At 43.1% G+C, this 14,896-nt stretch overlaps 1 protein-coding gene across 1 annotated transcript; it reads right to left on the bottom strand.

Annotated features, from left to right (window-relative positions):
• Window positions 1-7,366: 7,366 nt before the first annotated feature.
• Window positions 7,367-8,128, bottom strand: LOC149147959 (uncharacterized). The gene has a single exon (XM_089442024.1). The coding sequence runs from the start codon at window positions 8,126-8,128 to the stop codon at window positions 7,367-7,369; it is 762 nt and encodes a 253-aa protein (XP_089298150.1).
• Between the last annotated feature and the right edge of the window lie 6,768 nt (window positions 8,129-14,896).

The following is a 14,896-nucleotide window of genomic DNA, read 5'->3' as shown; positions in this document are numbered from 1 at the left end:
TGAGTTGTCTAACACATACGTTGCATGATTCCTGGCTGATTGATAGAGAATTGGACAAGGAAATATCGGCTTAATCCTGCTATATTCTTGGCTCAATTCCACCATTCCAATCATTCACGCAGTTTTTAAATTAGATTTGTGCAATAGAAGAACGAGTTTCAGTCACGTACCTGAAGTCAAATGGCTGCTGTGAGGTGCTAAGGCTAGTCATTGCTGCATGCACTGGTTTCTTTGGTTGCATGAGGGCTTGGCTGATGATTTATGGTTTTTTTTTCCTTGTGCAGGTGTCCTCTGGCCGGATCCCAGTTGCAGGAGTTCATTTCCACGTTCAGATTTGCACCTTCAAGCTGCTGCTACTGATTTTTCACAGGACCAGAACTTGTTTTCGCCATTGCTCCCAAACGGTAAACCAGATCGATCTAAAAATTTCCGAGCATATTCCTATCATCATGATGCACCTCCCATAGAAAAATCGTGATCAATGGATGCACATATTTCGAGAAAAATGGACAATGGCTGAAGATTTTAGAGATCAATTTCTCGGAAACCGTGCATTGGAATTGGCTGAAACTGCTTGGGTAGGCTACTATCACCCATGTGCAGCTCCCCATGAAACATGTTTTAAAACGGATGCATGGATATGGAGAAAATGCAAAAATGGCTGATGGTGATGGAGGCTGATTTCTTGGAAACTATGAATCGGAATTGGCTGAAACTGCTCAAGCATGTTGCCATCACCCCTGTATGATTCTCTGTAAAATGGTTTTTCAAATGGATGCATGGTTTTCAAGTTAGGGCAAAAACAAATTCTGTTCTAGGTATTTTTGCTTCAAGGCATTCTGCAGTTTTGTTGCATGGTAAGAAAAATGAACTTGGGCTGTGATGCAGGCATGGAGATGATGGAGGAGGAGTTTTAAGATTGCAGGAGGACTTCTGAACCCTTGAGGAAGCTACCATGTTCGCCAAACCGCCTTTTTGAAATCCATTTCTAGCTTCCTACAATTTCTATAGGAACTTCTTGTAGAAGCACAATGAAGAAGCACAACGAGGTGGAAAAGATGATGGAAAAGGGTGAGGAATGGGAACATGGATGCTTGCAGGCATAACCAATGGATTCCAAGCTTTAGATCCCCTTCCAAAATCAAATCTGGCTCGCTTGAAGGTTCTACAGGATGTTTCCTGTAGAAATATAGAACTTACTCTAGAAGGCACAAAAACTCCTTTGTCTTTGTTTTTGAGTGATCCTCCTGACCTGCAATTTCATTGCTGCAACCTAAAATTATTTAATGGAAATTAAATTTATTTTTCTTTTTCCTTTTCTCTTTTCTCTTTTTTTGAAAAACAACTAGGGCGCCTCATGGAGGTTTTCACCCTAATTGCCTGCCCTGGGCGCCTCCAAGGGAGGTTTTCACCCAAAGATCTTATTCTCTTTTCTCTTTTTTCCCAACCCATTGACTGCCTCATGGAGGTTTTCAATCAATGAGCCAATCTAAGGCGCCTCCGAGGAGGTTTTCACCTTAGATTTTTATTCTCTTCTTATTTTCATTTTTTTCTCTTTTTTTTTTCTTTTTTTTTTCTACCCTACCCTACTTGAAAAACAAAATCATTTTCAAGTGTAAGAATACTTCCAATGGAGCCATGTGCACATCGAGATTAGAGACAAGATGATGTGAAGGCTCGAAATGCATGCTTTGACAGGTATCCAGATTTTAGAGACCAAATGATCTGACTTTGAAGGGATCAAACATAGCCGAAGAAGATAGTACCGCTACAACTTAGTGACCGTCTGAAACCATATCTCAATATAGCTCTGATATCCTTGGTCCTTTTGCTGATTTGGATCATTCTTCATGTCACCTTCTATCATGAACTTCTCATCTTCCTCTTTTTGCTGACCTTTCTCTTGAGTACATGGAGGATTTGATGGTAACCATGAGGGAACTATCTCGATCTCTAATTCTGATCTCTTCTCTTCATCAAGTGCAGCCCATGGTTCTTTGATCTCCTCTTTTGAATCTTCTTTTGCCGGATGTGGTCCTTCAATGCTTTCAATATAGTCTCCGCTTTGCGACACTCTTCCTGAGCTATGGTGAAGATCGTTGAGCTCAAGAGGAGTCATTTGGACATGTTGTGCCTCAGCATTGTAATGGAGTTGAGCTACTCTAATGTGTGGATTTGGAAATGGTGGTATGGGTAGCTGAGTGGGGGTGTATATTTGAGATGGATGTGGATGGGGTTGTGGTTGGGCAAACATTTGGGGTTGCCTCAGTGGAGGAGGAGGCGATGGTTGTGGATGAGCAGGTGGTCGAGGAAAATAAGTGGGAGGAGAGTTGTACTGGGGCCTCCACTCCTGATGAGGTGCATTCCACTGAGGCTGTGGCTGAGCATAAGAGTGAAATGAATGAGCAACTGGTTGGGCATAATATGGATCTGTGAAGGAACAAAGAGGAGGTGTGAACCAGGAAGGATGAGCAGGGGGACCCCAAGAAGGCATGAAAGTGGCTTGATAAGGGTCATAATAGGTCTCGGATGTCCCTTGCAATTCCTGCTGGTAAGATCTAGGTCGATGTGGCCTCCTTTGGTTCATATAATAGAGTGATTCAGTGGCTCCTTTGGCTCTCTGATATGTAGCTTTGATTCTGGGTAAGGAAGGGCACTGATCTGCAGGATGGTATTCTTCACAGATGAAACACACTTCTATGGAGTACAATGGACATTCATTCCTAGGATGCTTTCTAGTGCACCTAGGACAAAAAATGGCCAAAGCCCTCTTAGCTTCTTCTTGCTTCTTTTGGATCCGCAAGGTATCCAGTTGCATGGCAAGAAACTGCCTCATATCACTCTTGAAATCTTCGATCTGATCTTCAAATTCATCTTTGGAAAAGGTGTTGCTCCTAACATTTCTACTTGTAGCCATTTTCTCAAGAGGAATGGTTTCTTCTTCTTCTTCCCTTGAGGTTCTTCAAATATGTCTTGCTGTCCACCTAAGGGCTCTTTAATCACAGCCATCGAAGAAGAGAGAATGTTGGTTGTGTGAAGCAGTGGGGGTGTTGTGCAATCATTTTTCTAACTTATCTCTACTCCTACAAGGCATGAAATGAAATATTTTTGGTTGTTTTTTCTTTTTTCTGCTTGTACCTGCAAAAACTAAAATAGATTGAACTGCAACTAACTATCTTGTTGAAACAAAAATGCGGAATTGAAATGAAAGCATGAAAGGACTAATCTATTTTGCTCAAATGAAATTGCAGGAATGAAATGATAGGCTACGCTTGCAGAATTGAAATGCTAATCTATGCTTGCAGAATTGAAATGCTAATCTATGAAAGCAAGAAATGCTAATCTACTTTTGTAGAAACGAAATTGCATAATGGAAATGAAATAAACTACTTAGCAGAAGATTGTAGTGGAAAATAGAAGAAAAGCAACAATCACCAATACTCTGACGCTTCCCCATCAACGACGCCAAAAATATGGTGGGCTCCAGTATTGCAGCAATAATGCTACAACTCCTGGAACTCCCTTCTTTAGTTTTATCAACCCGGTAGTTCGTAACAAACTTGGAAGCGACGGTGCTGTATGCACAAGTACTAGCTCTTGCCGCAGTTGTCACTTGGTCAGCTGGCACAAGTCCACTAGGAGCTTAAGCCAACTTCTATGAGCTCTTAGAAGAAGCTTTTTAACTGATGGATGGAAGCTAACTCAAAGGAAGCTAATCTACTTGCGGAAAGAAACTGAAAGCCAAAAAGAAATGCAAACCCTAGAAAACCCTAATTCTACCAGCTAGTCCTACTGACGCAAAGGAGAGCATGCAAACTACTGACAGAGATGCCATTACTTCTATGAAGGTAAAATACATGTGTCTAGACTACCTCTATCTGAAGAAAACATCTTTTTGTATTTTTGAATAAGTTGTTAGAGTTATCATTTTTTTCCCGTAGAAAAAGTCGTAATTTCCATTAGTAAATAGAAATTTACATTCTGTAGATGTTTAGAACATATGCCCAGTGAGGCAGAAAACCTCTCAGATCTAAAGCATAATTTATACACAGTGTTTCCACTATGTATATTCAACATATCATATACCAAAAAACCAAAATGAGTTGACATTTACCTCCACGCAGGGAGTTCCAGGTCTGCATGATAACATTTATAAACCTGTTATGTACACTGTTTTAAAACCACCGCGGAGAGACTGCGGTCTGTAGTTCCAGAAGTCTTAGAGATATTATCGGCCTGTGGTGACCGTAAGAAAAACATCTCCGTAAAATATACATATTTAAACGGAACAACAAAACAAGTAGCCTTTATCAAAATCAAAAAGAGAACTGTATGTGTGGGATGGAGCCTTTTCTAATTCTGATTTTCTCTTTGAGCTCGTGGATCATCAAAAGGCCTATGATAATGGCGGAAAAAGGTTCCATCCACTTCTTCTTCAATTAACCAATCTTCCTCTTGCCTTTGCGCTGCTTGCTTGGACAACAGGTTTGCCCTTGTGTTGCGCTCCCTGTAAATGTGTTTACAATCAAATTTTTCAAACACTACTGTTAGCCTATGTGTCTCCTCCAATAAATGTCTCAATGAAAAAACATTGCAGTGTGATTTTCTGTTGATCCAATTACAAACAAGTAGAGAGTCTCCAAATAATTGTAATTTTGTGCATTGTTTCTCAAGAGCAAAATGGATCAGGTTCAAAGCTATGGAGAGGTCAGCATTATTGTTTTTTCCCCTTCCCAGGAACATTTGAATTTTGAAGCAGTGTGCCTCCCTAAGGTAAAGAAGTGCACCCCCCCCCACATCCTGCAGCTTGTGCCGAGATGTAAAAATAGGCCCAAGGGTAGGATTTGTCTATGTGCTCCAGGGAGATGGTTCGAGGCGAGGCTGAAGGGGGATCATCAGGGAGAAGGGCATAGTCTGCCATGATATGTGCTCTGATGGAAGGCCAGGATGGGGTTTTGTGGTCGAAGATGGAACGGTTTCTCACCATCCAGATAGACCAGCTCATGAGGAGGGGGGTATTTCTAGCTTTGGCCGAGTGGTGTTCCAGCTAGTGCATCCAGGCTTCGGAGAGGGTCTGTCCTTGCCAAGTATGAGGGGAGGGAAGGAGGGCGGTGATAAGGTTCCATTGCTCTATGACTACATGGCAATTCAAAAAGAGATGTTCAGTATCTTCCTCGTTCCTTCTACATAAATGGCACCAAAAGGGTCCATGGAAAGACCTTTTCATCATATTTGCTCCAGTGGGAATTTTATTAAAAAGGATGGCCCACATTAACATGCGGGTCCTGGGGGCTGCTTTGAGTTGCCAAATAGCCTTCCACCAGTGCTGAACAGTTCCCGGCTAGTGATTTTGCATAAGCTGAAGATACCCTTCCTTTGGAGTGTATGTGCCATTTTTTGCATGAGCCCATACCAGTTCATCTTCCTCATCCGATATCCAGATGCATGCCTGGCTGAGGGCCTCCGTGTAGTTCTCCCATTCTGTCCGCCATTGATCCGGGATGTACAGGTCCAAGGCTGATTTCCAAGCTTGTTGAAAAAAATTGGAGTTTTGATTATCTTCTATATCTGCAATATGAGTGATACCCTGTTCCCTCAGATGATCCGTTAACAGATCAGGAAGTTGGTGGGTATTTCCACAGCCAATCCATGGGTCGATCCCTATGCGGACAGCATTCCCCTGTTGTATTCGCCAGGTTAAACCTTCCCGAATGAGGGGGAGGGATGATATGACCGCTTTCCAGATGTTTGAGTGTCTGCCCTGTTCCCTTTGTTCCCTACAGATCCGGCTGAAGATACTTTCCGGGGCAATATATTTCTCCACTACCACCCTTTTCCAGAGACTGTTGGTTGTGAGCAGTTGCCATCCAAGCTTTTCTGCCAAAGCTTTTGAAAAAAGGTCAAGTCTCTTGATGCCCCATCCTCCCCATTTTTTAGGCCTTGCTATAGTGTCCCATTTGACCCATGCAAATAAGTTCCCATGTTTGTTCCCCTTCCATAGAAAGCTACAGCAGATTCTTTGTAGTCTATTTAAGATTCCTCTAGGTATCCAAGCTAGTGACATCCAGTATACTGGTGTAGCTTCCAGGACAACTTTTATGAGAGTGAGTCTTCCAGCTCTGGTGAGGTATCTGTTATACCATACATGTAATCTTTTCTCCACCTTTGCAATAAGCCAGGTCCAATCTGCAATTTTATATCCTCCATGTTTCACCCGGAAACCCAGATATTTCAGTCCATCCTCCATCTGGTGTATTTGGAAAGGGAACCTGTTTTCCATGTGGATGATCTCGTTGGCCGAACAACCAGAAGCAGTAAGGGTGGATTTTTGTATGTTTATAGTCATACCTAGCGCCCTCTGGAAAAGATCAAAGACATGACGTAATGTAGAGGAGTCCGCCAGACTTCCATTTAAGAAGATAAGCACATCATCCACAAACAGCAGGTGGGTGAGAGAGAAATTCTCAGTGATTTTTATCCATTTTATCCTTCCCCTTCTGTGTTCTGATGCGATCAACCTGCTGAGTCCTTCCATGATGAGTAGAAAGAGTAGGGGAGATAGGGGACATCCTTGTCGAAGGCCTCTTACAGCAGTGAAGAAGGGAGTAGGGGATCCATTAAGGAGGACACTGTACGACACATATGTTATACAACTCATAATCCATTTGATAAAGGAGAAGGGGAAGCCCAGATGAGTGAGTAGCATGCGGATATAGAGAAGATTTACCCTATCGAAAGCTTTGGAGAGGTCGACTTTCAGAATCATGCCCTTCAGGCGTTTACAGTGCATAGAGTGGAGAAGTTCCTTAGCAGTACCGATCGCTTCATGGATTTGGCGACGATGAAGGAAAGCGAATTGTTCAGGGGAAATGTGGGCAGATAGGATGGGCTTGAGCCTGTTTGCGATAATTTTGGCCAAAATCTTATAGAGACAGTTATAGAGCGAGATTGGCCAAAAATCATTAAAGGCAAAAGGCTTTTCAGATTTAGGGATCAGGGCTATGAATGTGGCTTTAATGGCTGAGGGGATGCCAGAGTGGCAGCAGTGGTTTATGACTTTGAGGAGGTCCGGACCTATATGCTCAAAAAAAGCTAAGTAGAACTCAATGGGCCAACCATCTAGTCCCAGACTTTAGTCCTTTTGGAAACCCCTCATTGTAGCTTCCAGCTCCTGCAATGTAATTTCTTTCGTGAGCTCAGCTTCATCCCCTTCGTCCACAAATCTGGGAAAGTGCTCAGCTACTCTCATTATTTCAAGTAGGTTTTCTTCTCTTGGGGCTTTGTAAATATTCCTGAAGTGTGAGGAGGCTAAGAAAGCAAGATCTCTGGATTTGTGGATTCTTTGGCCCTAATCATCTTGCAGTTCCTAGATGGTATTTATCGCTTTCCGGCCATTTGCGAAACAGTGGAAGAATTTTGTGTTCTCATCCCCCTCCTTTAGCCAAATAGCTCTGCTTCTTAAATGCCAGCTAGCTTCTCGATCTCTTAGGATTTGTTTTCTCTGATTGATGAGGCCTTCCAACCTAGATTTTTGCTCCGGCGAGATGTAAGTGCCCACCGATTGGGATTCAAGATCAGTAATCGCTTGTTTAGCTAGTGAGATCGTCTGGTCTTCTTGGAATCTCTTATGATGTGCCCACTTCCTAGATAGTACCTTGAGTTCAGTAAGGTTCCTTATAAAGCAGGGAACAGGGTCTGCTTCCTCTGGTAGAGGATGTGTCTTCCAGAAATCTGATATAAGGCTTATGTATCCAGGATCCCAGAGCCAGGTGGAGTTAAACTTATAGGGGGCCTTTTGTTTCAGTTGCCTTGCTCCAACCTCGAGGTATATCGGTCTGTGGTCCGATATCCCTCCACTTCCAACCCATTGCCTGGATCGAGGATGGTTATTGTGGAAAGCCTCCTTGATGATAAAACGATCCAGTCTTCTGGCAAGGCTGTGATCCCCAATACGATTATTCTTCCATGTATGTTGGATCTTTGCCGAGGGGATATCTATCCAATGGTGGTCCTCCAGCAGCTGATCGAAGAAGTCCGAGAGAGGGTCGATCTGTGCCGAGTGTCCCCAGGATTTAGCATGACCCAATGAGAAGTTCAGGTCTCCCCCAAGGATAGTGTTCTCGGTCATTTGGAAGGGAGAGGTAAAGAGCTTTCTCCAGAAGTGTTCCCTGTTAGTGCAGGGTCCGTAAACATTTAGGATTCAAAGATCCTCCCCCAGATCCATTGAGTATACCTCTGCTCCCAGGAATCCCCAACCACCCCAAATATTCTTCAGTTTTATTGAACTGGATTTGAAACCAATGGCTATGCCTCCCGATCGCCCAAAAATATCTAAGGTGAAAAAAACCCAACCAGGCATCCAAGTGCTCAGGATGGAGGTAGCCATGTCTGCTTTACATAAAGTTTCTTGTAGGAAAATGATGTCAACCGGATCAGAAAAAATGAGCCGTTTCAGGGCCAGATTGTTTTCAGGGCTGGCCAACCCTCTGCAGCTGAAGGACAAAATTTTCATGGAGGGGGGGGCGGGGGGAAGGGTGGCCGATGCTCTAAGTGCCCTGTCAATAGTTTGTTGCTTTCCCAGGATGACATCAACCCCGGCTTGTACCTTTTCCTTTTTTAGCTTTGGGGGTCGGCCTCTGCCTTGCTTGGGCGAGAGGATGTGAGGCTCCGCAGACAGTCCAACAACGTCCTCTTCATGGTGCTTAGAGGACGAGCGGGTGGCATACCTCGGCATAGAGTTTACTGAGGGGTAGGGCGAGGAGGACGGGAGGGGGGGAACGGAAGGGAAGGAGCAGTGGGACAGAAAACCCGATGGTTGGGAGAGAGGGCAAGTCGGATAGAGCGAGCAGGAGGGGGGGTGTGGCAAATGGGAAGCCCTGACCAGGTCTATGGCTGAGGGGGAAGATGGGAGGGGTATCTTGAGCGGGTTGAGTGGGGGAAAGGGGAGAGAAAAACACAGTGAATATGTATCCGAAGCAGAGATATTTGAAGGAAGAGATGTACCCGAAGAGAAAACCGCTCCTTTTGCAACCTTTGAGTGCGTCAGAGGAGGTGATGGAGGCCGGGGCGGGATCACGCTTTGTTTCCTTTGACGAGGAGCCGAAGGTGCTTCCACCGTATCTGAAGTGATATGTTTTGTCCTGGGGGCCTCCGCTGCCAGGGGATCAGGCAGGCCCATAGTAGCTGGTGCTTTCTGAGGAGTGGGGGGTTGCTGTATCTTATGTAGAAGAGGGCAGTCTTTGAAGAGATGTCCCACTTGGTGGCATCTTCTGCAGCGATATGGGATGCCCTCATAGTCAAGTTTCTGCTTCTGCGTGGTTGATTTCCACTGAATGATGATATGTTCATGCATGCCTCCTCTGGTATCAAGGTGGACCAGAATCCAGGCATATGCCATCATCCCCGTATGTATATATGACTTATCCGACTCCATGAAGGTGCCCAGCGAGTTCCCAATTCTTCGAAATATATCCTCAGACCTGTACTGTGGCGGTAGGCCCGGGAGCCTGACCCAGGGAAAATTTTAAGAACCCCCCCTAAATTTATAAATATAATAAATGGGCGAATCTCCATGGTATATAGGAAAAATGGAAGGCGATTTTATCAATAATATAATATGTATATATAATTTTTTGGCGAATCTCTCGCCAGGCATGGCGAATATTTTACTCAATTATAAAATCTTGTAAGATCTTGGCGAGTCTTTCACTAAATAATAAAACTTTGTAAAGTCCTAGTGAATCTTAGCATTGTGAACTCTTAGAGAAGAGTAAAAATGGATCTATACTAGTTTAATCCCCCCATTTAAATAGGCCACATTCCAGGTGAATACCATGGGTCAATACCATGTGCCATTTTGGTGAATACCATGGGTCAATACCATGTGCCATTTTTATTTTTATTAATTCTAATATTAGGGTTAATAATGGTTTTTTGCATGGTATTAATAACAATCTAGTCCATGGTATTTGTCCCATAGTATTTTTCCCATAGGTTTCACCTAAATATAACCCATTTCTTGAGTGTTCGAAAATATAAGGTGAATTGTGGAGTAAATATAAAAAAATGTTTTATTTGTTTACCATACCTCTAGTTTATTTATATTTTTATTAATTTACCATACTTCTGTTACAAATATGGTATTTGGCCCATAGGATTCACTTAAATAAAACCTCTTTCTTGAGCCTTCATAAATAGAACGAAGGTTATGGACTAAATATAAAAAGAGGTTTTATTTATTTACCATACGTCTAGTTTATTTATATTTTTATTTATTTACCATACCTTTTGAGTAAGTATAAAAAGACGTTTTATTTATTTACCGTACCTCTACTTTACTTATATTTTTATTTGTTTACACCATGTGACTTATGGAGTAAATATAAAAAATGTTTTATTTATTTACCATACCTCTCATTTATTTATATTTTTATTAATTTACCATACCTCTTTTATAAATATGGTATTTGGCCCATAGGATTCACTTAAATAAAACCTATTCTTGAAAATGGGCGAATGGATTCACTTAAATAAAACATATTCTTGTAAATGGGCGAATGGATTCACTTAAATAAAACCTATTCTTGAAAATGGGCGAATGGATTCACTTAAATAAAACCTATTCTTGAAAATGGGCGAATGGAAGGTTGTAACTCCTAATTTCAAGGGCTAAATTTACTTTTTTTACCCTCTCCCTTAAAATAAGGTGGGCTATTTGAGGTGATTTGTAAAAATGTACTATGATACAAAATATTCGCCCACTAAAAATTTAAAACCCCTTAATTTCGCCAAAGGGCGAACATTCGCCCCTAAAATTATCCTTGGCCTGACCCATATTGGCCCAATCCCAATCTGCTCTGATTCCGGGTCAAAGAGCGGCATCCAGCGTTTGAGGAGAACCGGGGATTTTTCATAATGCTAGAAAGAAGACAGTACCCAACTGGTATGATCTGCCCTTGCAAATTTCAGCGCAAACCAGCTGCGGACGAAAGTCTGGACAGAGGGGATCTCCACTAGGAATTTGCCCCAAATCTCCGAAGCCCATGCCTTCAATTTTTCTGCAGAAAAGTGTCGACCCCGAATGCGGCCCACTAGTACTCTGTCCGCAAGATCCATAGCATCTCCCCACTGGATGTATTCTTCAAGTCTAAGGAAGACGTCCTCGGATCAAGATTTGAAACAACGCTGTTTTTTCTGAGGGCGTGCAGACATGCATCTAGGGAGTGCAGATGCCCCAAGAGTCGGCAGAGGGGACGGGGGGGGGGACAGGGTTTGAGGAGGGGGGGGGGGGAACTTCCGGGAGAGGGGGGATGGCAAGATAGCTCCTGGATGAAACCGGGAGAGGAGGGGGAGGGTTTGATGCCGAAGGGACGAAAAACTCCTGAGGGCCAGTGAGCTGAGGGAGGGAGTCAGGTAGTCCCGGTTGAAGTGAGGGACCAGCAGCTTGAGGGGAGGGTTGAAGGCAGTCTGCGAGGAAACCCAGAGTAGCCGGGGAAGGCGCTGAAAAAGAAGTCTAGGAGGAGGGTTCGCCAGGGTGCAAAGAGACAGGAATGGACAGATCTGTCGAAAGAGATGGATCATCAAAGCTGGCAGTGAGGTTTTCACTGTACATACCTCCAGAGGTTGAGAACGTGGAGCCCTTGATGGAGCTTTCAGCCAACAGGGAATCCGAGAAGTCCACCTCGTCGATTTCCATGACTCTAACCGCTTGTGAAGGCCTCGAAAACAGGTAACCGCCCAGGGTCGACACCGACCGTTTTGGAAGACCGTTAGGTGAGGCAGTGCAGGGGGGTATTGAGCTCCGCCATGTCGCCGCAGCGAGGTAGTCTGTCGTTAGCTGTCGGTAGAGCAGGAGGCCCGAGCTTCGGACGAGCAGGTGAGTCTGTGACGGATAAAAAAAACCCTAACAGGGTAAAAACCCGATGCGCGAGAAAGTGGAAAGGTAAAAACCCAAGTAAGCGGAGGCAGGTTGAAAGTGATGCGGCTCGGCAGGTGGAGAGGGCAGATATCGAGAGGGGGACGGGGAGCTACAGGGCCATTTCCGGCCTGTAGACCCCATTCATGAGTAGACCTAATCGATCATGTTGCAGAGCCGTACCCTAGCTCCCTTCCCAGTTGTTAGAGTTATCATGCATGTGCTTTTAACTATTTTTTTTACTGTGCAGAGGTGGATCAAGGAGGAGAAATGCTTGGAAAAGGTTGAGAAGGTTCAGAGAGGGTCTAAGGAGTCCCTAACACCCTTCCAGAGAGTTTCACAGAGTTTGGCTATCAAGAAACCTCATTCGTGAGCTTCTACAGGAAGTCTGCAGGGGTTCTACAGGATGTTTAGGAATTTCTACAGGATGTTCTGTAATTTTTCTACAGGATGTTTAGAAATGGAATTTTGGAGCATGGATGGAGCGAGAAAGGTGGAGGAATGAGTATGGAGGTGAAATAGGGGTGTAGGGGAGTTCAAGACTTGGAGGATGGAGTTAAGGAGAAGGTGTAGATGGCTGGACTTGTTCCAAGAAGATTGGAATAATGCTGCAAAAAAGGTAGGGTTATGAGGGCAGTGTGGCAACGTGAGGCAAGAAACCAAGTTAGGAGATGGAGAAGATGGGTTTGAGGGAGTCTAGGCAGATAGAGAAGTGGTACAGGTGCACTGCAATTTGTGTTTCCAACTGAACCAACAAAGACATGCAAGAAAACAAAGATCTAGTTATGCTACCCTAATATGATCCGACTAACAGTAATGAGAATGGACAGCAGCTTTATTTGCAAGGAAAACATGGATATTAACTATGAAATGAAGCATTCAAAGATCTGAACATGTAACAAAACCTCTGCAAATGAAAACAACACACTAAGGATTGCATGGTAAAGCAAACTAGTGTTCTTGTTTGGGACAGCACGGTTACTTCAACTCCAGCCCCTGATCCAATAAGGAAGAGGTGAAACCAAAAGTGTTTGCTAACCCTTTTTTGGAGCCTTTTTCTTGTTATTATCCTACCAATCTATTCTAAACATGAAAATCAACTTTAACCATCAAAAGAAATCTAAATAACAAAGCAAGATTTAAATCTAAATAGTAGATTTTATTCTAAGAATGCAACAAAAACACATAAAGATAAACAAAGGAGGTACTGGGCGCTTGAGATGGGCCCAACCCCAAGAGCTACAGCCTCCTAAGAGATATTTAGAGCTGGTGCAAAGCTGGATTCATCTTTATTGAGCAAGAAAAGAAGAGTTACATCAAAAATGTCCACAAGGAGAACTTGAAAATGAGCTGAAAGCAAAGCTAATCTATTGCCTAAAAATCGAAATACAAACTAGCTAACTTCTACCTACAAAATGACTAGCCATTGGCTACAAAATGACTAACCACTAGCTACAAAATGACTAACCACTAGCTAACCAAGATGAGGCCCTAAGCCTTCTTATTTATACAAATTGAGGACCCCAACAGTCCTCCTAAACTTTAGGGACTCGGCTGCCCAAAACTTGTAGTTAACAGCAGTCCTACTTGACTTGCTTGGCTGCCCTTGTGTTAATTGATTTGATGGCCCTTGAACTCTGAGCTGATGGTGGAGAATTCGAGGTAAGGGCCCATAAATGAAGGGGACACCTTCCTACAAATTCTCTCCCTTGTTCTCCCACGAATTTGGCTGCCAAGTGCTCATTAAACCCTTCAATTTTGTCTCCAAATTGACCAAAAAGGCTACACAAAGCACCCATTAGACTTGTTGGCATAATGACTAACCCAATTCACTCTATTAGCATAAATATAATTAAAAACATGCAATAAAATAATGATAATGGTGGATTAAGTCGAATTAGGAGGTTGAATGAGCCCAAATAATTATCCATTTTTGGGGCTCATCACCAAGATTGAACAGTTTGGACATATTTTTATTCTCTATCTCTAAAACAAGAAATTTAAACCTAGAGAGGCCAAGACTAAGCTGTTTGGCGTTCCCTTAAATATGACAAAACTAGTGATTGCATGATTTTGAAGTTCTTCAAATATCGAACCTTTGCAGCATGGAAAAGATAACATATTTGGCATTTCCACAGTCAGTCATGAAAAATGACACCTATTGGTATAGGAACCTAACAACTGGTACATAAGGAGTATCAACTGAGGAGAACCTCGAATGCTTTTATAAATTTGCTGATAACCTAGATATCTATGAAGAGGATGTATGGATGAGGGTTTTTGTCCAAATCCTAGATGGGGATGTTAGAAAATGGTTCAATGAATTACCCCCTAGGCCCATTGCAGACATTGAGGCCCTAGATGATGTGTTTTTAAAGCACTCGAGAGATAAGGAAGATATTCTTTATGATTATACTGAGTTTGGGAACTTTTAGAGGGATGGACTCTCATACTCAGATCATATGATCGACGAAATGACCAGGATGATTGAGTCATTGACCTTTGAAGTTTCCAAGTTAAGAGTTGAGCAGCACTCAGGAGTGGAGCAGTTGCAGATTCCGCAAATTAGTCAGCCTGCTTTTATTCCCAGCCCAGTAATCAAAAAGGGAGAAGAAAGCTCCCCATCATATTATGCTTCTCTATCTGATCCAGCGACAATCCCTCATAGTTTCCCACTAGGCACAGAGGCAGGCTATAACTCAATGACCAAGGCTGAGATTGATCAACTCAGTCTTGATTTTTCGATGCCTGCCCAGGGGGCCTCTACAAAGTTTGAAAGAAAAACTTGCCAGATGACAGAGGAAGATGCGTAGTTTTGGGACTCCTCCTTGGATGAGGAATGTCCTGAGAAAAAAGAAGGAGCAGATAATGTCTCTGTGTCCCCTACATAAGAACACCTTAGTTCACCATTCATATTAGTTTTGCAAACCACAAACAACACAAAGAAGTACACAGCAGTCATTGTTTTTCAGCAGGTGTACA

This window comes from Pinus tabuliformis, chromosome 9 (assembly GCF_031772625.1).
Source record: "Pinus tabuliformis cultivar Carrire ecotype Pingquan chromosome 9, CPIR1, whole genome shotgun sequence".
Lineage (NCBI taxonomy): Eukaryota > Viridiplantae > Streptophyta > Pinopsida > Pinales > Pinaceae > Pinus > Pinus tabuliformis.
Note: the sequence above shows the minus strand (reverse complement) of the source record. Positions and strands in the feature narration are given on the sequence as shown.